Genomic DNA, 27,274 nt, shown 5'->3' on the forward strand with positions numbered 1-27,274 from the left:
GTGGGAGACCAAATTGGAGGTGGAAAGATGAAGTGAAAAAGATTTTGAGTCATCGGGGCCTGAACATGCAGGAGGGTAAAAGGCGTGCAGGGAATAGAGTGAATTGGAACGATGTGGTATACCGGGGTTGACGTGCTGTCAATGGATTGAACCAGGGCACGTGAAGCGTCTGGGGTAAACCATGGAAAGTTGTGTGGGGCCTGGATGTAGAAAGGGAGCTGTGGTTTCAGTGCATTATTACATGACAGCTAGAGACTGAGTGTGAATGAATGGGGCCTTTGTTGTCTTTCCTAGTGCTACCTCGCACATATGAAGGGGGAGGGGGTTGTTATTCCATGTGTGGCGAGGTGGCGATGGGAATGAATAAAGGCAGACAGTATGAATTATGTACATGTGTATATATGTATATGTCTATGTGTGTATATATATGTGTGTACATTGAGATGCATTGGTATGTATATTTGCGTGTGTGGACGTTTATGTATATACATGTGTATGTGGGTGGGTTTGGCCATTCTTTCGTCTGTTTCCTTAAGCTACCTCGCTAACGCGGGAGACAGCGACAATGCAAAATAAAAAAAAATAATAGTAATAATGTTCTTTTATTTTTTATTATACTTTGTCGCTGTCTCCCACGTTAGCGAGGTAGCGCAAGGAAACAGACAAAAGAAAGGCCCAACCCACCCATGTACACATGTATACACATACACGTTCACACACGCACATATACATACCTATACATCACAACATATACATATATATATATATATATATATATATATATATATATATATATATATATATATCTTTCTTCTTTAAACTATTTGCCATTTCCCGCGTTGGCGAGGTAGCGTTAAGAACAGAGGACTGGGCCTTTTTTGGAATATCCTCACCTGGCCCCCTCTGTTCCTTCTTTTGGAAAATTAAAAAAAAAAACGAGAGGGGAGGATTTCCAGCCCCCCGCTCCCTCCCCTTTTAGTCGCCTTCTACGACACGCAGGGAATACGTGGGAAGTATTCTTAATCCCCTATCCCCAGGGATAATATATATATATATATATATATATATATATATATATATATATATATATATATATATATCTTTTTTCTTTCAAACTATTCGCCATTTCCCGCATTAGCGAGGTAGCGTTAAGAACAGAGGACTGGGCCTTTGAGGGAATACCCTCACCTGGCCCAATTCTCTGTTCCTTCTTTTGGAAAATTGAAAAAAAAAAAAAAAAAAAACGAGAGGGGAGGATTTCCAGCCCCCCGCTCCCTCCCCTTTTAGTCGCCTTCTACGACACGCAGGGAATACGTGGGAAGTATTCTTAATCCCCTACCCCCAGGGATAATATATATATATATATATATATATATATACATACGCACAGACATATACATATATACACATGTACATAGTTCATACTGTCTGCCCTTATTCATTTCCGTCGCCACCCCACCACACATGAAATAACAACCCCCTCCCCCCTGCATGTGCGCGAGGTAACATTAGGAAAAGACAACAAAGGCCACATTCGTTCACACTCAGTCTCTATCTGTCATGTACAATGCACTGAAACCACAGCTCCCTTTCTACATCCAGGCCCCACAAAACTTTCCATTGTTTACCCCAGACGTTTCACATGCCCTGGTTCAATCCATTGACAGCACGTCTACCCCGGTATACCACATCGTTCCAATTCACTCTTTTCCATGCACGCCTTTCACCCTCCTGCATGTTCAGGCCCCGATCACTCAAAATCTTTTTCACTCCATCCTTCCACCTCCAATTTGGTCTTCCACTTCTCCTCGTTCTCTCCACCTCTGACACATATATCCTCTTGGTCAATCTTTCCTCACTTATTTTCTCCATATGACCAAACCATTTCAAAACACCTTCTTCTGCTCTCTCAACCACACTCTTTTTATTACCACACATCTCTCTTACCCTTTCATTACTTACTCGGTCAAACCACCTCACACCACATATTGTCCTCGAACATCTCATTTCTAAAACACCCACCCTCCTCTGCACAACTCTATCTATAGCCCGTGCCTCGCAACCATATAACATTGTCGGAACGGCCTTTGCCTTTGTACAATGGCACTATGCAAGCATTCCGCCAATCCTCAGGCACCTCACCATGAACCATACATACATTAAATAACCTTACCAACCAGTCAACAATACAGTCACCCCCTTTTTTAATAGATTCCACTGCAATACCATCCAAACCTGCTGCCTTGCCAGTTTCATCTTATGCAAAGTTTTTACTTCCTCCTCTCTGTTTACCAAATCATTCTCCCTAACCCTCTCACTTTGCACACCATCTCGACCAAATCAACCTATATCTGCCACTCTATCATCAAACACATTCAACAAACCTTCAAAATACTCACTCCATCTCCTTCTCACATCACCACTACTTGTTATCATTTCCCATTACCCCCCTTCACTGAAGTTCCCATTTGTTCCCTTGTCTTACACACTTTATTTACCTCCTTCCAAAACATCTTTTTATTCTCCGTAAAATTTAATGATACTCTCTCTCCCCAACTCTCATTTGCCCTCTTTTTCGCCTCTTGCACCTTTCTCTTGACCTCCTGCCTCTTTCTTATATACATCTCCCACTCATTTGCATTATTTCCCTGCAAAAATCATCCAAATGCCTCTCTCTTCTCTTTCACTAATAATCTTACTTCTTCATCCCACCACTCACTACCTTTTTTAATAACCCACCTCCCACGCTTCTCATGCCACAAGCATCTTTTGCACAAGCCATCACTGCTTCCCTAAATACATCCCATTCCTCCCGCACTCCCCTTACATCCTTTGTTCTCACCTTTTTCCTTTCTGTACTCAGTCTCTCCTGGTACTTTCTCACACAAGTCTCCTTCCCAAGCTCACTTACTTTCACCACTCTTTTCACCCTAACATTCTGTTTTCTTTTCTGAAAACCTCTGCAAATCTTCACCTTCACCTCCACAAGATAATGATCAGACATCCCTCTTGTTGCACCTCTAAGCACATTGACATCCAAAAGTCTCTCTTTTGCGTGCCTATCAATTAACAAGTAATCCTGTAACACTGGCCATCTCTCCTACTTACATACGTATACTTATGTATATCTCTCTTTTTAAACCAGGTATTCCCAATCACCAGTCCTTTTTCAGCACATAAATCTACAAGCTCTTCACCAGTTCCATTTACAACACTGAACACCGCATGTACACCAATTATTCCCTTAACTGCCACATTACTCACCTTTGCATTCAAATCACCCATCACTATAACCCGGTCTTGTGCATCAAAACTACTAACACACTCACTCAGCTGCTCCCAAAACACTTGCCTTTCATGATCTTTCTTCTCATGCCCAGGTGCATATGCACCAATAATCACCCATCTCTCTCCATCCACTTTCAGTTTTACCCATATCAATCTAGAATTTACTTTCTTACACTCTATCACATACTCCCACCACTCCTGTTTCAGAAGTAGTGCTACTCCTTCCCTTGCTCTTGTCCTCTCACTAACCCCTGACTTTACTCCCGAGACATTCCCAAACCACTCTTCCCCTTCACCCTTGAGCTTCGTTTCACTCGGACCCAAAACAATCAGGTTCCTTTCCTCAAACATACTACATATCTCTCCTTTTTTCTCATCTTGTTTACATCCACACACATTTAGACACCCCAATCTGAGCCTTCGAGGAGGATGAGCACTCCCTGCGTGACTCCTTCTTCTGTTTCCCCTCTTGGAAAGTTTTTATCGAGGATGTAAGGCATATGTACGACAAAGCAAAATAGATAAATGAATAATAGATAAGAATTATACTTTGTCGCTGTCTCCCGCTGCCTTGCTGGATTACATCTTCCACAAGGCTTTCACTGTCTCTTCTCTCTTAACCAAACCATTCTCCTTGACCCTCTCACTTTGCACTCAACCCCGACCAAAACACCCTATATCTGCCACTGTGTCATCAAACATTTAAAAACACCTTCATAATACTTGCTCCATCTCCTTCTCACTTCATCACTACCTGTCATATCACTTCCCCCCTTGCTCCCTTTGTCAACATTCCCATTTGTTCTCTTGTCTTTTGCATGTTATTTACCTCCTTCCAAAACATCTTTTTATTCTCCCTAAAGTTTAGTTATACTCTCTCACCCCAACTCTCATCTGCCGCCTTTTTCAACCCTTGCACCTTCCTCTTTACCTCCTGCCACTTTATTTTATACATCTCCCAGTGAAATGCACTCCTTCCTTGTAAGTATCATCTAAACACCTCTCTTTTCTCTTTCACTAACAACTTTACTTCTTCATCCCTCCACTCACTACCCTTTCTAAGCTGCCTACCTTCCACCTTTCTCATGCCACATGTATCTTCTGTACATGCCATCACTGCTTCCTTAAATACATCCCATTCCTCACCCACTTCCCTCACATAATTTGCTCTCACCTTTTGCATTCTACACTCAGTGTCTCCTGGTACTTCCTCACGCAAGTCTCCTTTCCAAGATCACTTACTCTCACCACTCTTCTCCCCTACATTCTCTCTTCTTTTTTGAAAACCTCTACAAATCTTCACCTTTGCCTCCACAGGAGAGTGATCAGACATCCCTCCAGCTGCCCCTCTCAGCACATTAACATCCAAGAGTCTCTCCAAAATCATGCCTATCAATTAACATGTAATCCAATAATGACCTTTTACCATCTCTCCTACTCACTTACATATACTTTTGTATATCTCTCTTTTTAAATTAGGTATTCCCAATCGTCAGTCTTTTTTCAGCACACAAATCAGCAAGCTACATATAGAGCCCCTACATTTTTTCTTCTTTTTTTGAAAACCTCTACAAATCTTCACCTTTCCCTCCACAGGAGAGTGATCAGACTTCCTTCCAACTCCCCCTTTCATTACATTAACATCCAAGAGTCTTTCCAAAAGCATGCCTATCAATTAACACATGATCCAGTAATTCCCTCTTACCATCTCTCCTACTCGCTTGCATATACTTTTGTATATCGCTCTTTTTAAACCAGGTATTCCCAATCACCAGTTTTTTTCAGCACACAAATCTGCAAGCTCTTCACCATTTCCATTTACAACACTGCATACCCCATATACACCAATTATACCCTCAACTGCCACATTACTCACCTTCGCATTTAAATCAACCATCACTGATATCCGATCTCGTGCACCAAAGCTGCTGACACACTCACTTAGCTGCTCCCAGAACACTTGTCTCTCATGATCTTTCTTCCACTGACGAGGTGCATAAGTACCAATAATCACCCATCTCTCTCCATCCTCTTTCAGTTTTACCCACATCAATCGAGAATTTGCTTTCTTGCACTCTGTCACACACTCCCACAACTCCTGCTTCAGGAGTAGTGCTACTCCTTCCTTTGCTCTTGTCCTCTCATCAACCCTTGACTTTACTTCCAAGAATTTTCTAAAGCATTCTTGCTTTTTATCCTTGAGCTTTCTATGTGCAGATGTCATTATTGTATGTTGTTGTACATTTTATGATGCTTAGCCCATAAATTTCTCCCATCATCATCTGAAGATCTTTTGTGAACTGCCCCCATTATTGCATGACAGTTTAACTCTCCCCTTTGTTTAGATAACTAGCTGATTCATTTTACCATTAGTAGTCTATAGAAGTCTTTTATCCCTTGCCAGGAAAGCAAAGGAAAAAATGTTCCTCTCCTCAGCAACCCTAGAACTACTTGCAGCTTGTGCATCTGTGGTGACCATGCAAAAGATATGAAGTGTTGTATGGCATGAGTGATTAGGAGGAAATCTCATGTATCAGTTTTTAAGGAAGTAAAGAACAATATAAGACATGGGAAGAAATAAGAGGCTCTGAGAGTGATCTTAGTAGGACTTGGCACATTTCAAAGGACAGGTTTTTCACTTTTTCCAAAATTTGTAAATACTTTCCCTTGTCTTTTCTTTTTCCATTTCATAATTCTCTCTGTATTTCAATTAAGGCCTGGCCTTGATGTAGACTTTTGTCCGTGACTGGAGCCTTCAACATGAAAAAAGGATTATGTAAAGAGGAGGGTGGCCAGCACCTGCATCTTCCACCAGCCTTTCCTTAGCCTATACTCACATGGAAGAAAGTATATAATAGTTGTGCTCAGTTTTTTATGGAGTCTTGGTATGATTGAGGTTTTTGCCAGTAGATGAAAGTAAAGAGCTGGTATATTTTTAAAGGCAAAAAGCAGCTCCAATATCTGCCACACATGTGCAACCCACTGTCAATCTTTACATTCCTTTTTAATGTGAGGGGTGTCTTGTGCTTAAATATGTTTATAGTATTCACCACAAACTATCTTCCTGTGTATGAAATAAGAGAGGAGTGTGAAACCAAGTTCAAGATATAGAAACATTTTTCTTTTGCAGGAGACTGTCAGACTTGTCAACCATACCATTCTCCACCCTTCTTTTCTTAGTGGACCAGACCAAAACAAATGTTTATATCCTACTTTCTCAGTATTTTTTATTACTTCTGCATTCACTTGTGCATTTCAGTCTTTCATATCATTAAGGATTTTTTTTCAATAGTGTGCATTCAGGTGGATACTTCTGTCACTCTATATACTGTTTAAGATTGATGAATGAATGTTTCTTTGTATTCTCATTAATTGATAAGGCATCATGTAAAAATGCTTGTGAGTCAGTAAATGCAGAACAAAAGAAAAGTTTGGAAAGCAGAATGGTAGTCCTGTTAGGCTTTTATTGACATGGTAGTCCTGTTAGGCTTTTATTGACATCAATTCCTTTGTTTCTTCCTTCATTATTTTTGTGCTCTCCTGCGAGAATGCTATGCCTACCCCCAAACCAGGAGTATGTGATAAGGGGCATTCCCCACAGTTTGGAGACCACTATTGTGTAGTAAGAAAGACTAAGAGAGAGTTAGATGATAATTGATTTGTGATATTTTATCAATTCTTTTTATTTTTTCAGGAACCGTTAAGCACCAGTCCAAAAACAGTAACCCAAACAGCAACTCAGACCAGCCCAGAGGGAGTTAAGTTCAGTATTGGGTCAACAGGTTCACGGGATGAAAATCTTCGCCTTTCACCAAAAATGACACGCAAAGATCGCTCAGGAAAGCCACACAGAGGAAAACGTGATCATGCCTTGTCTCCAGCTTCGGCTCAGCGGGAAAAACCAGGACCTAGTCGTGATAAGATAAAAGAAGCCATGAGCCCATCTGTGGCAGAATGTTTAAGGGCAATTTTTGCAGCATTTCTCTGGCATGAGGGAATTGTTCATGATGCCATGGCTTGTGCCTCTTATATAAAATTCCATCCTGATTTAACAAAACAAGGGACTTTTCATTGGAAACCTCGATCAGCCACAGCTGCAAAATCTGAAAAACTCACAAAGGAGCAAAAAGCTCGACAAAGGCATTCTGTAGAAGTGAGTACTTACAGCTACTTGAATAATGTTACCCTCCAGAACACAGATGACCTTTTGAAGCCAGGAACTAATGCCAATATTAATGAAGTGCCACGTATTAATGATAATAATGATGATGAGACTGCTAATAGAACTGGAACATGTTATGCTCAGGGACCTCAAGGACAGAAATTAGCAACAGTGATGGAAGGTGGTTCTGGTCCAGATCCTCCAGATTTACCTCCAGTTCTTCGTCATGTAGTTCTTTTGTGGGAGGAACTTACATCTAGTTGTCTAAAAGCAGTTGCTCAACAGATCATTCTTCCTTCACCCACTATTCCAGCACGTTTGAAAAAATCAGATAAGATTAAAGAGAAGAGTGACCGTGAAAAGAAAAAGCATAAAAAAAAATCATCTGGTGGTATTCCAATGTTCGGTGTTGATCCAGGTGTTGCGGAAGATGAAGATGGTATGTGTGAACTTTGTGGTAGTTATGTTTCTCCTGAAAGTATTGACCAACATTTTCGGACTATTCACCCAGGTTGTGGTGGGTCTTCAAAAGGCTGTGGGTATGTTGGAACACGCTGGAAGGTCTTTCCAACAAAAGACCGTGTAACTCAGCCCTGTGGTGAGATAGTGCGGGGTTGTTTCCATATGTGCTGGAGCTGTCGTAATAGACATAAAAGTCAATATAGTCAGTTCTCTGGAAGTAAAATTAGTAATGGCAGAGTGAAAAGAAAATCAAGTAGTAAGTTACTTTCTCCTCTCCCACAACTGGATGCACATGTGATAATGAGGAACAATGCCATGTTTTTACTAGACTTAGCAAGTGCAGCAGCACCATCTCTTCCACCTCGTAGCCATGCTCCAAGAAGATCGCCATGCACTATGCCTTGTGTGTCAGAACTTAGCCCAGACAACAGTCCTTTCCCAAAGGTAAGATTTCTTTGAAAAACTCTGCTTTTGATCTTTGATTTCATTGTGAATTATTTTGAAATCAAAGAATATGTTGTTTTACTTAGTTGCGCAAGTGGCATGTGTCTACCCTGAAAAGATGGAATTCCATTATACAACTTCATATATCTTTACTTTTAGTAGAGCTTGAGAGCAAGTTAGAATTGTTTTCAGTAGAATGTGATACAATTTTCACATCCTAAAGATATAACATTGAACAAAGAACATTTTCCTGTAGATCCCTTTTTTTAACACTGTTACTATTTCTAGAAAGATATTAAATTGATTAATGTGGTGTTGTATATTAGGGCTGGTGGAGTCAACCAGGCACTCATAAAAACTGTGAGAGAATGGGATAATGTACACGTGTGTATATACAAAATGTAAGAAATTGTGCCAAAGGACTACAGGAATGCAATGATGGCAGGACTTTATAAACAAGCATGGAGGTAAAAAATGTTCCAAAGAGCTGCAGGAATACAGTGATAGCAGAAATGTATAAAAGAAAATATATTAAGGTTTTGCTTCTTTTCATACTTGTTCATTGTTTCCTGCTTTTGTGAAGTAATGCCAAGAGCAGACAAAGTAACAGTCTCATTTGCTCACAGTCACTTTCTATCTGTTATGTAAAATGCACCAATACCATAGCCTACCTTCCTCAGCCATGCTTTTCAGACCAGTTCTATGGTTTCACTTGACTGCTCCATATTCCTGGGTTCATATTGACAGCACGTCACCCCACATATTCCACTTTGCTCTGATTTGTTCTATCCATTGCATGCCTCTTACCCTTCTCAGTGTTCAGGCCTCAGCACCTCAAAACATCTTTCACTTAATCCTTCCATCTTGTCTGCTGTTCTTCCCATTCTCTTATTCTGTCACGTAGATCAACTTTGTTATTCTTAACTCATGCTCTCTAGAAATTCAGACCAGTTCAACACACCTTGGTCAGCTCATACAATGCACTCTCTTCCACATCATGCTCTTACACTGTTTTTCCTTACACAATCAACCCATATTGTCCTTGGCCATTTCATTTCCAGTACATCCACCTCCTTTCACTCTTTTACATTCAAGGCCCAAGATTTGCATCCATACATCGATTTTGGGACTACTTTTACCTTGAAACATACCCATGCTCCTCAGTGCACCCAAGACCTAAGTCCTCTCTCTTTCTTTTCGATTCACTTCAGCTCCCATGGTTTATATACTGCCATGTCCACTTCCTCCAGATTCTCTTCATTCAGACTCTCACTCATCCTATCCTGAACCACCCAAATACTACACCTCATTACCTTACTTTTATTCACATTAACTCTGTCCTCCTTTTACACACTTTCTTATCCTTGGAGACCTGCTTTTGAAGTGTCTTTAAGTCTGCCACTGGCCATGCCATTTCCAAACAGTAGCTGACTTACCTCCCTGGTTCTCCCTTCCCTAGCATGCTGTAAACTCACCCTACTCTTCAAGATTTAGTGTTCACCATTCTCATCTCCCCATCCATGAACAAATTAAACAGCCATCGCTCTCCCTTGGTGTAGACTCACCTTCACCTGGAACCAGCCATCCTCCTCCCCCTCCATTTCTCCTAATGAAAACTCCTCTATGTATAGTAGCTTTCCATCAACATCGTATATTCACAGCAACTTCCACAAGGCATTTCCATCAGCTTTATCACACACTTTCTCCAAGTCCATAAATGTCTCCTGCATATCCCTCTCTTTTTCCAAATAATTCTCATACATATTTTTCAAAATAAACACCCAGTCCACACATCCTCTACCACTACTGAAGCAATATATCTCCTCCCCGATCTGATGCTCTTTGAATGTCACCATACCCTCATTCACAACCCCCCCATACACCTTAACAGGTGTACTCATCACATACCACTCTTATTTGTGCTATCACTTTTGTGCCCCATGCCTTTGGATAATGGCACTATGCAGGAATTGTGGCAGTCATGAGGCACTTCACCTTAAGCTGTATATATATTGAATAGCCTGACTATCCAATCATTATCACTGGAGAAACTTATCAGCACTTCCATTTGCTCCTGCCACTTTGCCACACTTCAGCTCATGCAGGGCTTTCACCAAATCATTCAACATGATTCTATCCCTCCACGTACCACCTTTTTCCTGACACCCAATATCTGTCACCATGTCATGTAACACATTCAATAGTCCTTCAGAATAATCACTCCATATCTTTTTCTCCTTGCTGGTTGCTCATCTCAGTGACTTTAACATTTGTTCTTCTGTTCTCCTCACACTATTCACCTCCTATCAAAACATTACCTTTCCTGAATTTTGGTGATACTCTTCCTCCCCTTCTCTCATTTGCCATGTTTTATAGTCTCTGCACCTCATTCTTTAAAGAAGAATGTAGGAATGAGATTGTGTGTTTGTGGTTATGTTTCTCCAGACTTAACCCTTTCATTGTGGAATGTTTTTGAAAAAAAAAAAACTTGCAGCATGAAAGTATAAGTACAGAAAAGCTGTTTCATATGTTATTGAAGAAAATACCCTAAAAAGTAATATACTTTCTTCTGTATTGATGTGGGAGTGTTGAGTGCATAGGGGCAAGCCTTGCTGGCTGCATGGATAACATCTTATTTATACAAGTATATGATGACTTTGGGTTTTTTCTAGGTTTGATTTCATTCTACATGCATGTAAACACTGCATACTTTATGATTATTTACCAGGCATGATTTCAGACATCCACGCATATTATTTACATATTTTTACCTGCAAGTATTTTTAGATTTTATGTGCATTATTTCATTGCATAGAGTATTATTTGCATGAATAAGTGTAAACAATTAACCATATATACACAGTAAAAGAAAATACTAATACTAGGAAATTTATTCAGTTTACTTAATGAATGTCTAAATCTGGCTTCCTACTATGATGAAGCAGTTGTATTTTCTTGATTTATGGGTGATGCAATATGTAATATTTTTTCCACAGCTATTATTAGGTTGCTAGTGATGTCTTTGTATAAGATGTTGAATCATTAGTCAACTTTGAACTAGAAGTGAGATGCAAAATAACAAAGCTTTGATTGTGGCTTAGAGCGCACCACTACATATAAACACAGCTATGTCTTAAAAGTAATGGAAGGGTGAAGGAGTAGTTCTGTTGGGTTTTGCTGTTCCTTTAATATTTCCCTATAATGGAAGAGCTTGAAAGTATTCATGTCTGACTCTATAGGAGAGAGAGAGAGAGAGAGAGAGAGAGAGAGAGAGAGAGAGAGAGAGAGGGTCCTTTTTAAAATATCCCTTTCAAGGCTTTTATGTTTGAGGCAAGTTCTCCTCAAAATAGCTCCCTCCATGTTGGGAGTCAACTCCAGAACTTTCTAGGAATTTAGAGATCCGACAAGTAGTGTACCTTATGTGAAAAAGAAAACTTGGGTGGAGCTACAAATAAAAAACAACAATGTCAAAAAAGAAAAAAGTCCCCAACTCAACTATTACTGGAATATACTGTGGTGATGATATGCAAGGACGTCATAGAGCCATATGACTGATTTTGTAACTCAGCTCTTTTCGAGTCAAAAAAAAAGAGAAATAGGAGATAAAGGTAATGAAGCTGTCTTTTCTAAGTATTCATATACTGAAACACAGAACTCAGGTTCACGATGACTACTTTATAGAGTGTCTTCCTGGCCTTACAGAGTAACAGCTTGACAAAAAGTCTAGTCATACAGGATGTCTAGAGGCATATTCCAATATATCCTAGAATAAGAAAGTTTTTAGCTTTCAGGATTGGTATAAAGACCAGGCAGTTAAAGATGATGCCATTTGTTGTCTTGATAACTCCACAAATTTTTTCCAGAATAATTTTGCCCCTGCTCCAGTGGCTCATGTCCCCTGAAGCAATAGTTCTAGTTTATTTCAACAGTTTTTTGATGATACCAACATAGTGGATGAATGAGCTAAAGAAGGGTTTTTGAGTCTTGAACACCTTTCACAAGTGGGTTTATAATAAACCTGGACAGTCTTGCTTAATCCTAAGCCTGTGCTGTGCATGGCTCTCAATAAGTCAGCACTCCTTGCCTCCCCAGGGACAAAGCACAGGGCCATGCAATTGCTGCAGAAAAATGGTGAGGTTGCAGGTCAGAAAGAATACCTTCTGGGTAAACAGATTCTTTTCTGCAGAAAGAAGAGATCTTCCAAAAGCACTACCAGAGAAATTTGTCAGATCTTTGGTTTAATTCACCAGTGTTTAAGACCTCCTAAAAAGAAAAAAAGATATTGACTGGGAGACCTCCATTAACTTCTTTGGTGGTGTTTACTGATGAACTGAATCAATGATGGGCCTTTCATTCTTCAGAGAGGCAAGTATTTTAGGTTTAGGCCCTTGTATGGATGTACAATATCAACTGAAATTACCAGGCATTCCACAAATGTCTGTACCATCCTCATTCTACCTAAGCTCACATTTTCCTCCCCAACCTGGTCCACCTCACTAATAGCTACACAGAGGGACCAGTCAAAAAGAGTGCAGAAAAGGCATGCAGAATCATCCTATGCCCTTCTTACACCACCTACAATCTTGCTGAACCTGCCCACTTTCTCCAGTGAAGTCTGCATCACAGAGGTCTCCACCCCCTGATGCCCCTCTACCTCAGATTGTCATTCATCACCACAATTGCCTTGTTCCAATCAGAGCTCATGCAGACATATAAGAACAATCTTTTGCCTCCCATTGTGAACATCATAAACAATCCACGAACAAGTACATAGCTTTGCAAGAGAACAACTCAGTTTTTTGTTAGTTAGGCTGTATGGTATGTCATGTGTATTGCTGCAATTATTCATCACTTAATGTTCACCAAGTGCATGATGTATAAACTGTACTATTTACTATGTAAACAACCCTGTATATCTGCCTCTGCCAGTCTGTCTAGATGAACCTTACCCTTGTGCTTATGCAAAGTGTGGAAATATCCAGCCCACCTCATTCTTAAGTTCTTTTGTGATTAGTTAACTAGTGACTATCTTGACCTCCCAGTTCTATGATACCTGCAATATTTCAACCCTGTATTTTCAGCCCAATGGCTGCTTAAATCCAGTAACCCATAATTTATCTATTTATGTATTTATTTATAAAGGTTCTCTCATTTCAGCAAAAGGGATTTTATGGTAATGTGATTTTCATCTCCCTGAATGTCTTGAGTCCAGGGAGCAAAATTCTTATTCTGATGTCTGCTGCTTTTAGAGTTTGGGGAAAAGATTCTTCCCCTGGATATGTCTAAAGGCCTTTTTCTCACTGCCCCTTATCTCAGTTTTTCTTTTTTTTTTGGGGGGGGGGGGGATGCCCTGTAAAGATAAGACAATATAGTTCACTGGATTAGCCTATTGAAGCTGAAAAACAAGACGAGAAGAGTCAGAAGAGGTGTAGACTAAATAAGAATAAGAAGGGAGAGAAATAGTGGAAGAATGTGTGGAATGGTGTATGCGAGGGAGGCATGTAAGGACAAGGATAAGTGGAGACTTTTGCCATGGCCATCCTCATGATGGGAGTTCCTGGAGGGAATGGGTTTCAGAGATATAGATAGATAGATAGTAGACTAAATGGAGAAGAGAGCACGCCAACAAATAGTAGCAAATTCATATTACTTCCCAACTTGAAACAAGCTAAAATCAGTGATAGATTCTTAAAACAAACAGGTATAGTTATTGCCACATCTTCTGGAAGGAAAATTGGTGGGATAGCTACAAAGAAAGTGTCTTCTACAGGGTTCCATGTGGTGCATGTCAATGGGCCTGTTCTGGAGTGGCTGGACATGGGTTGACAGAGAAAAAAGTAGAGCTTAAAGCTGACTTAAATATGGATGCCTGCCCAGTTGGGATTAAGCAAGAATATTACCAGAAGGGGTGATTAAACATATAGAAATATCTACAGGCCTCTCACATTAGTTGTTTTCATCTAGTGGTCAGGATTGGTGGCACAGATTCCAGCAAATGAAGGGGCAGAGTCTCAAAGCTATCCATGTCAATCACAGAATATGTCAAGGCATCCGTTCGATTTTCCAATACTTGCTTGTAAATATATTGTTCTGTGTGGTGTTAATGGGCTCTGTCTGCTGGAGATTACACCAGAAATTAAAAGTCATGTTTGGTGAGGCTGTATCAATAGGAGTACAGTCTCTTCAAAGATAGAATTACTCCAAACGAGTGTGCATTTACTCTGCTACTGGAAGTTCTACAACTTTGGGCAACAGAAACCCATGGAAAGGTTCTAGGTAACATCAGGATTTTTCTGTAAAGATTGGTCCTGGGTTAACAATAAATAAGATAGGTATTGTCCTGTATTTCCCTTTGCTGTGTGCTTGTTGAGGAAAACTGTCATGAAATCTAAACAAAATTAAAGTAAATTTCAGCAATACCACATTTGTTTCCTTATTTTCTTGTTTTCCACACACACACACACACACACACGTCTATATATTATCATGTATATTATTTTACTAAATGGCTGTATCCTATGTCAGTGAGGTAGCACCAGGAAACAGACAAAGAATGGCCCATCAACTCATATGCATATATATATATATATATATATATATATATATATATATATATATATATATATATATATATATATATGGCGAGGTGGCGATGGGAATGGATGAAGGCTGCAAGTATGGATATGTACATGTGTATATACATGTCTTTGTATTATCCCTGGGGATAGGGGAGAAAGAATACTTCCCACGTATTCCCTGCGTGTTGTAGAAGGCGACTAAAAGGGAAGGGAGCGGGGGGGCTGGAAATCCTTCCTTCTCTTCTTTTTTTTTTTTTTAATTTCCAAAAGAAGGAACAGAGAAGGGGGCCAGGTGAGGATATTCCCTCAAAGGTCCAGTCCTCTGTTCTTAATGCTACCTCGCTAACGTGGGAGTTGTGCGCAGGAGGGTGGATGTGCTGGAAATGAGATGTTTGAGGACAATATGTGGTGTGAGGTGGTTTGATCGAGTAAGTAATGTAAGGGTAAGAGAGATGTGTGGAAATAAAAAGAGTGTGGTTGAGAGAGCAGAAGAGGGTGTTTTGAAATGGTTTGGTCACATGGAGAGAATGAGTGGGGAAAGATTGACCAAGAGGATATATGTGTCGGAGGTGGAGGGAACGAGGAGAAGTGGGAGACCAAATTGGAGGTGGAAAGATGGAGTGAAAAAGATTTTGTGTGATCGGGGCCTGAACATGCAGGAGGGTGAAAGGAGGGCAAGGAATAGAGTGAATTGGATCGATGTGGTATACCGGGGTTGACGTGCTGTCAGTGGATTGAATCAGGGCATGTGAAGAGTCTGGGGTAAACCATGGAAAGCTGTGTAGGTATGTATATTTGCGTGTGTGGACGTATGTATATACATGTGTATGGGGGTGGGTTGGGCCATTTCTTTCGTCTGTTTCCTTGCGCTACCTCGCAAACACGGGAGACAGCGAAGTGAGTCAGTTGTTGTTCGCTGATGATACAGCGCTGGTGGCTGATTCATGTGAGAAACTGCAGAAGCTGGTGACTGAGTTTGGTAAAGTGTGTGGAAGAAGAAAGTTAAGAGTAAATGTGAATAAGAGCAAGGTTATTAGGTACAGTAGGGTTGAGGGTCAAGTCAATTGGGAGGTGAGTTTGAATGGAGAAAAACTGGAGGAAGTGAAGTGTTTTAGATATCTGGGAGTGGATCTGGCAGCGGATGGAACCATGGAAGCGGAAGTGGATCATAGGGTGGGGGAGGGGACGAAAATTCTGGGGGCCTTGAAGAATGTGTGGAAGTCGAGAACATTATCTCGGAAAGCAAAAATGGGTATGTTTGAGGGAATAGTGGTTCCAACAATGTTGTATGGTTGCGAGGCATGGGCTATGGATAGAGTTGTGCGCAGGAGGATGGATGTGCTGGAAATGAGATGTTTGAGGACAATGTGTGGTGTGAGGTGGTTTGATCGAGTAAGTAACGTAAGGGTAAGAGAGATGTGTGGAAATAAAAAGAGCGTGGTTGAGAGAGCAGAAGAGGGTGTTTTGAAATGGTTTGGGCACATGGAGAGGATGAGTGAGGAAAGATTGACCAAGAGGATATATGTGTCGGAGGTGGAGGGAGCAAGGAGAAGAGGGAGACCAAATTGGAGGTGGAAAGATGGAGTGAAAAAGATTTTGTGTGATCGGGGCCTGAACATGCAGGAGGGTGAAAGGAGGGCAAGGAATAGAGTGAATTGGAGCGATGTGGTATACAGGGGTTGACGTGCTGTCAGTGGATTGAATCAAGGCATGTGAAGCGTCTGGGGTAAACCATGGAAAGCTGTGTAGGTATGTATATTTGCGTGTGTGGACGTATGTACATGTGTATGGGGGGGGGTTGGGCCATTTCTTTCGTCTGTTTCCTTGCGCTACCTCGCAAACGCGGGAGACAGCGACAAAGTATAAAAAAAAAAAAAAAAAAAATATATATATATATATATATATATATATATGTGTGTGTGTGTGTGTGTGTGTGTCAGAGGTGTAGGGAATGAGGAGAAGTGGGAGACCAAATTGGAGGTGGAAGGAAGGAGTGAAGAAGATTTTGAGCAATCGGGGCCTGAACATGCAGGAGGGTGAAAAACGTACAAGGAATAGAGTGAATTGGAAAGATGTGGCATACCGGGGTCGACATGCTGTCAGTGGATTGAACCAGGGCATGTGAAGCGTCTGGGGTAAACCATGGAAAGTTTTGCGGGGCCTGGATGTGGAAAGGGAGCTGTGGTTTCGGTGCATTATATATGACAGCTAGAGACTGAGTGTGAACGAATATATATACTCACATATACATACATATACATAACATATACATACATACATATACATGCACATACAGAGACATATACATATATACACATGTATACATTCATACTTGCTTGCCTTCATCCATTCCTGTTGCTACCCTGCCACACAGGAAATAGCATCACAACAGACCATTGGATCATTTTGAGGTTGTTTGTGGTAGTGGAAGATATCAGAAACTCTCAGATTAGTATCATAACATTAGAAGGCATACAAATAATAACCAGAGAGAATAATCTGCAAACTGTCAATGTGTCTTAGGAGTGTGTGTAAAAGGAGAAAGTAGAGAGGAAGCATGAATGAAAGTAAGGTACTGAAGTGCGGCAGGGGTGATGAAGTAAGATGGTTTGTTTGCAGTTTGAATGAGGGGAACCTGGAGGATGTGCAGCATTTTGAGTACCTGATAGTGGGTGTGCCAGTGAATGGAACATTAGGGGCTGAAGTGAGTTACAGGTGGAAGAGGGGGCTAAGGTCTTGAGTACATTAAGGAATATGTGATGGGGCAGATCAGTATCCTGTAGGGCAAAATTGGATATGTTGGACGGTATAGCAGTCCTAGCAGTGTTGCTTGAATGAAAGTCTTGGTCCTTGAACATGAAAGAAAGGAATAGGGTGTATTTGTTTGAAATGAAATGCCTGAAAAACGTGTTGCGGTGTGAGTATGTAGTGTCTTCATTTCCGTGTGCTCAACTGGTGACCATACATCACAGCAGTATTAGATTTTGCTTATATATGAATTAAACGAATTCATATGTATCCCTGGGGATAGGGGAGAAAGAATACTTCCCACGTATTCCCTGCGTGTCGTAGAAGGCGACTAAAAGGGAAGGGAGCGGAGGGCTGGAAATCCTCCCCTCTTTTTTTTTTTTTTTTTTAATTTTCCAAAAGAAGGAACAGAGAAGAGGGCCAGGTGAGGATATTCCCTCAAAGGCCCAGTCCTCTGTTCTTAACGCTACCTCACTATCGCGGGAAATGGCGAATAGTATGAAAAAAAAAAAAAGAATTAAACATTTTCATCTTTAGTTTCTATCACTTCTTATAAAAGTTGCCATTGTCATACCACTCATTATGTGGCTTAAAAGTGCTGTTTTATCATTCTGCACAATGAATTCATGTTTCTCATATATTATAACTTCCAAGTCTTTGATATTTTCTTAGCTAGATATTTCTGTCTCTGTAGAGCCTTTGTAGGAAATTTCAATAGGTTCTCTTCTGCCCATGTATAGATTACATCCTGGTCTTTTTTGTAGTTTTTCATAGTCTTTTTCTGTCTTCTTTTGTCATCTGCAAAACACTTGTCTGTACTGTACTCTCACTTACATCCCTATCTTTGTCAAAGAGGATATAGAACGATGAGTGATAAAGGCTTTAGGGTATTGAAGCTCAAGCATTCAGGGTGAAAACTATGCATTGGAGAGAATGTCTTGGATTGTTGTGGTATGTAAGGGGATTATTGGTCAGAACAAAGGCATGTAAAGAGGTTAGGGTGAACCTTGTAGTAGTCTGTGGGGCTTGGCTGTGGGTGTTAGACACTGCTTTTGGTTCCCTGTTTAAGACAGGTAGAGAGTGGATGTGTGCAAATTAGGTTATTGTTTGTTTGTTCCTGATAATGCCTCATTAACATTGGAGAAGCAGACAAGTATATGAAATTATTTTTGTTTATAGAATATGCACTAAATAACTTACTTAAAGAATAAGTTAGCAAAACTAGATGTACTCTTTTGTCTATGTTATGTATCCTTGTTTCTCATCCATATGATTATGAAAAGTCTGCCTCATGCTTTACTCAGTTGCATAAGAGGATGGAACACATGTATGTATTCAAGCAATGTTTGAATGTATAACCCATCCTACTGTCTCTAGATTGTAAAATGAAGTTGGAGTTTCTATTTTATATATTCCTCAAGGTACTCTTGTAGCTTATTGGGATTAACTATTTAGTCTCATGATGATATCCTCTTTTTCTAGGTTGCATTCCAATGTTTGCACACACTCAACTGTCAGCAGCAGCATTTAAATCAGCTGCGGGAGGACTTGCTGCTGCATCACACCTTCCATGCAACAGACAATATTGATTACCGTAGCAGTTCTACAGAGTCTCGTGACAACAATCATAGAGAGCACTCCCCCTTCTCACCCCCAGGTAGGTAGTTTGAACACTTCTATATTTTGATTTTTTGCTAAAGCAGTACTTTCATTATGTTGGAAAACCAGATATATTGCTGGATTAAGTACTTTTGACAGACTGGTTTATTGGTTTTATAGATATAGCTGTCATGCTTCAATAGTTTGACTTACAGTTAAATTCTTTGAATAATGGAATTTATTGAAAGGTAAGCTGGCAGCAAGTAAAACTGCGTGAAGTTGTACCTTTTAATTGGCTCATTAAGTGAGTGATTACCAGAATATACATGCATGTGTTTGCACCATGAGATGTCACCCTTGTCAAGATTGAATTGTTAGCAGTGGATGAAAAGGTACATACTTGCTGAAGAACTCATTCCAGTGAAATCTATCCTCTCCTTGCTACTGTTTGTAGTACAACTTTTAATCCGCAGGTTCCCCCCGAGAGGGTTTCTGGTGTTAAGTAATTTAAGAATATTGAATGATAAATGATTAAAGAGCTTATATACTTTGCTTATAATCTTGAGACTTATTTGCCATCTTTTGACATTATCAAGGATGGTATAGTTTGTATGTTTTTTTTTCATATACCTGATTTCCCTTTCTCGCCTAAGTGAGGTAGTGCTAGGAACAAATGGAGAAAGCCTGCATCCATGTACACCCATTCTCTAACTGCCATGTATAATGCACTGAAACCACAGCTTCCTATCCACAGCCAGGCCCCATAGACATTTACCCCGGACACTTCACGTGCCCTAGTTTAGTCCACTGATAACATGTCAACCCATGTATACTACATTGCTCCAGTTGACTCTATCCTGTGCATGTTTTTCACCCTTCTGCATGTTCAGGCCCAGATTGCTTAAAAATTTTTCATTCCATCTTATTTCCACTTTGGCCTCCCCATTCTCCTTGTTCCCTCTGCTTCCAACACTTAGATTCTCTTTGTCAAGTTCACCTCAGTCATTCTCTCTGTGTTCAAACCATTTTAACACACTCACATCAGCTCTCTCAATCACTTTCTCTCTAGCAAGAAACTGCATAAATTGGTGACAGTTTGTAAGAGTACATGAAAGGAGAAAGTTAAATGAATATGAGTAAAAGTAAGGAAATTTGGTTCAGCAAGGTTGATGGACAAGTTAGTTTGGGTGTAAGCTTGAATAGAGAAAAATAGGAGGATGTGAAATGATTTAGATATAAGGGAGTAGACATGGTAGCAAATGGATTCATGGAAGTGAAAGTGTGTGGGGAGTGCTGAAAAATGTGTGGAAAGACAGAACATTATCTAGGAGGGCAAAATTGGTTTATTTTTAAAGGAATAGTAGTCCCAGCAACGTTATATTGTTGTAAGGCATTAGCTGTAGATAAGGTTGTTCAAAGGAGGTTGGATTTGTTGGAAATGAAATGCTTGAGGACAGCACGTGGTGTGACATAGTTTGATCGAGTAAGTAATGAAAGGGTGAGTTAGATTTGTGATGATAAAAACTAGATGGTTGAGAGAGCTGTAGAGGGTGTGTTGAAATGCTTTGGACAATTGGAATGAATGAGTGAGGAAAGATTGACAAAAAGAGGATATATGTGTCAGAAGTAAAGGGAACAAGGAGTATGGGGAGACCATATTGGGAATGGAGGGATGGAGTGAAAATGATTTTGAGCAATTGGGGCCTGAATATGCAGGAGGGTGAGAGGAGTGCATGAAATAGAGTGAATTAGAAGACTGGGGTCACCGTGCTGCCAGTGGACTGAAACAGGGCACGCAAAACATCTGCTGTAAACCATGGAAAGATCTATGGGGCCCAGATGTGAAAGGGGAGCTGTGGTTTTGGTGCATTACAAATGACAGCTTGAGTATGGATGTGAGCAGATGAGTCCTTTCTTCATCTGTGTTCTTGATGCTACCTTGTTGATGTGGCGGTGGTGACAGCCTGAGGTGTGTGTGTGAGTGCATTGATTCAGTTTTGGGGCACAAAAAATTTTTCTATTTATAATTTTTTTCTTTCATGCATTTATGCTGTTTCCTGTTGGGCAGGGTGGCATTAGGAATGCATGACAGTGAACAAATATGAATATGTACTTGTGTATCTATATGTACGTGTGTGTATTGTTATTATACATAGTCACTGTCTCCCGCATTAGCGAGGTAATGCAAGGAAACAGACGAAAGAATGGCCCAATCCACCCACATACACATGCATATACATAAACGCCCACACACGTACATATACATATACATACATATACATACACAGACATATACGTATATACACATGTACATATTCATACTTGCTGCCTTCATCCATTCCCGTCACCACCTCACCACACTTGAAAGAGCACCCCCTCCCCCTGCGCACACGAGGTAGCACTAGGAAAAGACAACAAAGGCCACATTCGTTCACACTCAGTCTCTAGCTGTCATGTGTAATGCTCTGAAACTTACTTAATCGCTGTCTCCCGCATTAGTGAGGTAGTGCAAGGAAACAGATGAAAGAATGGCCCAACCCACTCACATACACATATTTTTTTTTTTTTTTTTCATACTATTTGCCATTTCCCGCGTTAGCGAGGTAGCGTTAAGAACAGAGAACTGGGCCTTAGAGGGAATATCCTCACCTGACCCCCTTCTCTGTTCCTTCTTTTGGGAAAAAAAAAAAAAAAAAAAAAAAAAAAACAATAAATGCCCACACATGCACTTATACATACCTATGCATTTCAACATATACATATATAGACATATACATATATACACATGTATGTATTCATTCTTGCTGCCTTCATCCATTTCCATCACCACCCCGCCATGCACACTCTAGGAAAAGACAAAGAAGGCCACGTTCGTTTACACTCAGTCTTTAGCTGTCATGTGTAATGCACCGAAACCACGGCTCCCTTTCCACATCTAGGCCCCACAAAACTTTCCATGGTTTACCCCAGATGCTTCACATGCCCTGGCTCAATCCAATGACAGCACGTTTACCCCGGTATACCAAATCATTCCAATTCACTCGATTTCTTGCATGCCTTTCTCCCTCCTGTATGTTCAGGCCCCAATTGCTCAAAATTTGTTTCACTCCATCCTTCCAACTCCAATTTGGTCTCCCACTTCTCCTTGTTCCTCTACCTCTGACACATATATCCTCTTTGTCAATCTTTTCTCACTCATTCTGTCCATATGACCAAACCATTTCAAAACACCCTTTTCTGCTCTTTCAACCACACTCTTTTATTTCCTCACATCTCTCTTACCCTTTCATTACTTACTCGATCAAACCACCTCACTCCACATATTGTTCTTAAAACATCTCATTTCCAACACATCCACCCTCCTCCACACAACCCTGTCTATATAGCCCATGCCTTGCAACCATATAACATCGTTGGAATCACTATTCCTTTAATTTTTATTGTTTTTTTTATTATACTTTGTCACTGTCTCCCGCGTTTGCGAGGTAGCGCAAGGAAACAGACGAAAGAAATGGCCCAACCCCCCCCCCATACACATGTATATACATACGTCCACACACGCAAATATACATACCTACACAGCTTTCCATGGTTTACCCCAGACGCTTCACAAGCCTTGATTCAATCCACTGACAGCACGTCAACCCCGGTATACCACATCGCTCCAATTCACTCTATTCCTTGCCCTCCTTTCACCCTCCTGCATGTTCAGGCCCCGATCACACAAAATCTTTTTCACTCCATCTTTCCACCTCCAATTTGGTCTCCCTCTTCTCCTCGTTCCCTCCACCTCCGACACATATATCCTCTTGGTCAATCTTTCCTCACTCATTCTCTCCATGTGCCCAAACCACTTCAAAACACCCTCTTCTGCTCTCTCAACCACGCTCTTTTTATTTCCACACATCTCTCTTACCCTTACGTTACTCACTCGATCAAACCACCTCACACCACACATTGTCCTCAAACATCTCATTTCCAGCACATCCAACCTCCTGCGCACAACTCTATCCATAGCCCACGCCTCGCAACCATACAACATTGTTGGAACCACTATTCCTTCAAACATACCCATTTTTGCTTTCCGGGATAATGTTCTCGACTTCCACACATTCTTCAAGGCCCCCAGAATTTTCGCCCCCTCCCCCACCCTATGATCCACTTCCGCTTCCATGGTTCCATCCGCTGCCAGATCCACTCCCAGATATCTAAAACACTTCACTTCCTCCAGTTTTTCTCCATTCAAACTCACCTCCCAATTGACTTGACCCTCAACCCTACTGTACCTAATAACCTTGCTCTTATTCACATTTACTCTTAACTTTCTTCTTCCACACACTTTACCAAACTCAGTCACCAGCTTCTGCAGTTTCTCACATGAATCAGCCACCAGTGCTGTATCATCAGCGAACAACAACTGACTCACTTCCCAAGCTCTCTCATCCCCAACAGACTTCATACTTGCCCCTCTTTCCAAAACTCTTGCATTTACCTCCCTAACAACCCCATCCATAAACAAATTAAACAACCATGGAGACATCACACACCCGTGCCGCAAACCTACATTCACTGAGAACCAATCACTTTCCTCTCTTCCTACACGTACACATGCCTTACATCCTCGATAAAAACTTTTCACTGCTTCTAACAACTTTCCTCCCACACCATATATTCTTAATACCTTCCACAGAGCATCTCTATCAACTCTATCATATGCCTTCTCCAGATCCATAAATGCTACATACAAATCCATTTGCTTTTCTAAGTATTTCTCACATACATTCTTCAAAGCAAGCACCTGATCCACACATCCTCTACCACTTCTGAAACCACACTGCTCTTCCCCAATCTGATGCTCTGTACATGCCTTCACCCTCTCAATCAATACCCTCCCATATAATTTACCAGGAATACTCAACAAACTTATACCTCTGTAATTTGAGCACTCACTCTTATCCCCTTTGCCTTTGTACAATGGCACTATGCATGCATTCCGCCAATCCTCAGGCACCTCACCATGAGTCATACATACATTAAATAACCTTACCAACCAGTCAACAATACAGTCACCCCCTTTTTTAATAAATTCCACTGCAATACCATCCAAACCTGCTGCCTTGCCGGCTTTCATCTTCCGCAAAGCTTTCATTACCTCTTCTCTGTTTACCAAATCATTTTCCCTAACCCTCTCACTTTGCACACCACCTCGACCAAAACACCCTATATCTGCCACTCTATCATCACACACATTCAACAAACCTTCAAAATACTCACTCCATCTCCTTCTCACATCACCACTACTTGTTATCACCTCCCCATTTGCGCCCTTCACTGAAGTTCCCATTTGCTCCCTTGTCTTAAGCACTTTATTTACCTCCTTCCAGAACATCTTTTTATTCTCCTTAAAATTTACTGATAGTCTCTCACCCCAACTCTCATTTGCCCTTTTTTTCACCTCTTGCACCTTTCTCTTGACCTCCTGTCTCTTTCTTTTATACATCTCCCACTCAATTGCATTTTTTCCCTGCAAAAATCGTCCAAATGCCTCTCTCTTCTCTTTCACTAATACTCTTACTTCTTCATCCCACCACTCACTACCCTTTCTAATCAACCCACCTCCCACTCTTCTCATGCCACAAGCATCTTTTGCGCAATCCATCACTGATTCCCTAAATACATCCCATTCCTCCCCCACTCCCCTTACTTCCATTGTTCTCACCTTTTTCCATTCTGTACTCAGTCTCTCCTGGTACTTCCTCACACAGGTCTCCTTCCCAAGCTCACTTACTCTCACCACCCTCTTCACCCCAACATTCACTCTTCTTTTCTGAAAACCCATACAAATCTTCACCTTAGCCTCCACAAGATAATGATCAGACATCCCTCCAGTTGCACCTCTCAGCACATTAACATCCAAAAGTCTCTCTTTCGCACGCCTGTCAAGTAACACGTAATCCAATAACGCTCTCTGGCCATCTCTCCTACTTACATATGTATACTTATGTATATCTCGCTTTTTAAACCAGGTATTCCCAATCATCAGTCCTTTTTCAGCACATAAATCTACAAGCACTTCACCATTTCCATTTACAACACTGAACACCCCATGTATACCAATTATTCCCTCAACTGCCACATTACTCACCTTTGCATTCAAATCACCCATCACTATAACCTGGTCTCGTGCATCAAAACCACTAACACACTCATTCAGCTGCTCCCAAAACACTTGCCTCTCTTGATCTTTCTTCTCATGCCCAGGTGCATAAGCACCAATAATCACCCACCTCTCTCCATCAACTTTCAGTTTTACCCATATTAATCGAGAATTTACTTTCTTGCATTCTATCACATACTCCCACAACTCCTGTTTCAGGAGTATTGCTACTCCTTCCCTTGCTCTTGTCCTCTCACTAACCCCTGACTTTACTCCCCAGACATTCCCAAACCACTCTTCCCCTTTACCCTTGAGCTTCGTTTCACTCAGAGCCAAAACATCCAGGTTCCTTTCCTCAAACATACTACCTATCTCTCCTTTTTTTCACATCTTGGTTACATCCACACACATTTAGGCACCCCACTCTGAGCCTTCGAGGAGGATGAGCACTCCCCGCGTGACTCCTTCTGTTTCCCATTTTAGAAAGTTAATACAAGGAGGGGAGGATTTCTGGCCCCCCGCTCCCGCTCTATTCCTTTAAACATACCCATTTTTGCTCTCCAAGATAACGTTCTCGCCTTCCACACATTCTTCAACGTTCTACCACAGTGTTTGTAGAGGCTCCTCCCTAATGTTCCTACTGACTTCTTCTACCTAATGCTTCTAGCTACTACTTCTGCTTAATGCTCCTGCCTAAGTGTTCCTACCTACTACTTACTCACCCCAGGAAAATCTAGAGTTACGAAGAATGAGCTGTGTGAGTTCAGTGTTGTTTTGTGTTATGTGTGACAAGGAAAGATAGGATGTTTGTAGACAGAATGCCAGAAGTCCACATGTGGGTGAGACAAAGAAAAGACTGCTATCTTTGTCAGACGAGTGCAACTTGACGACCACTGAATTGCTGGTTCCCTATGCAGCTGTCACTTTTCTCACAATACCAAGGTGGGTAGCACTGGTAGCATACCTCCCTGGTCATGGGCTGCATGTCAGCCACTACCATTCAAACATTTGTGAAATCATTCACTACATATATCAGACCATAACTAGAATTTGCCTTTCCAATTAGGCCACTGTACCTAAAGAAGAACAGGTAAGATGATACTTGAAGAAAAATGAATGAGCTATAATGTGAGACTGAAAGCTGCAAAGCTATCCACCTTATGGGAAGAGAGAGAGAGAGAGAGAGAGAGAGAGAGAGTGGGCGGGGTCCTGAAAACAACCTTCTGGTTAATATATCATCTTCATGATACTGATAGTGAACAGTTCTTCAAGAGATGCAGTGCTAGAGTAACCAAAAGACATGAAAATAAATGCAGCACTAGAGTAACCAAAAGACATGAAAATAAGTTGGTAGAATTCTAGTTAGAAAGTGTCTTAAGAAGTACAGGTTTAGTGTTAGCATGGTGGATGGCTGGAATAAACTAACCAGTAAGACTCTGAATGCTGGCAGTTTACAAATATTTAAAAAGCTGCTTGATGGCTCAGAAAGTTCAGGAGACAGGGAATATTGAGTGTAGAAATCTCTCCCCTTACTGTAGAAAGAGGTAATTACAGTGTTGTAAAGGCCTTCTTTTCCCAAAGCAGCCTAGTTTACCCTGTTCCTGCATGGAGCACAGCCTGTAAGATGTAAGAGCATCATAAAAAGGTGTCCTAGCATCACATGATAGTGAAAACAATAATACTAGAATCCTAACAAGTCAGTATGATTCATAATCTGCCCTCTGCTACTTAACCAAAAATAACCTGATTATTTATCAGAGTGATGACATGAAGGTTCAAGACTGTACTGAGACTGCTGTTAGTGAGTAAAATGATCAAGTACTAAGCATGTACTGG

General features: G+C 40.9%; 1 protein-coding gene across 3 annotated transcripts in view; it reads left to right on the top strand.

Annotated features, from left to right (window-relative positions):
• hiw (MYC binding protein highwire) overlaps positions 1-27,274 on the top strand; it is a 443,394-nt gene that overhangs the window by 292,301 nt on the left and 123,819 nt on the right. For all 3 annotated transcript variants that reach the window (XM_071673952.1, XM_071673951.1, XM_071673953.1), the window contains exons 55-56: positions 6,983-8,356; positions 19,165-19,339. In XM_071673952.1, the coding sequence (XP_071530053.1) occupies positions 6,983-8,356; positions 19,165-19,339 (1,549 nt within the window). The remainder of the gene's footprint in view (positions 1-6,982; positions 8,357-19,164; positions 19,340-27,274) is intronic.

The sequence above is a fragment of the Panulirus ornatus genome, chromosome 19 (assembly GCF_036320965.1).
Source record: "Panulirus ornatus isolate Po-2019 chromosome 19, ASM3632096v1, whole genome shotgun sequence".
Taxonomy (NCBI): Eukaryota; Metazoa; Arthropoda; class Malacostraca; order Decapoda; family Palinuridae; genus Panulirus; species Panulirus ornatus.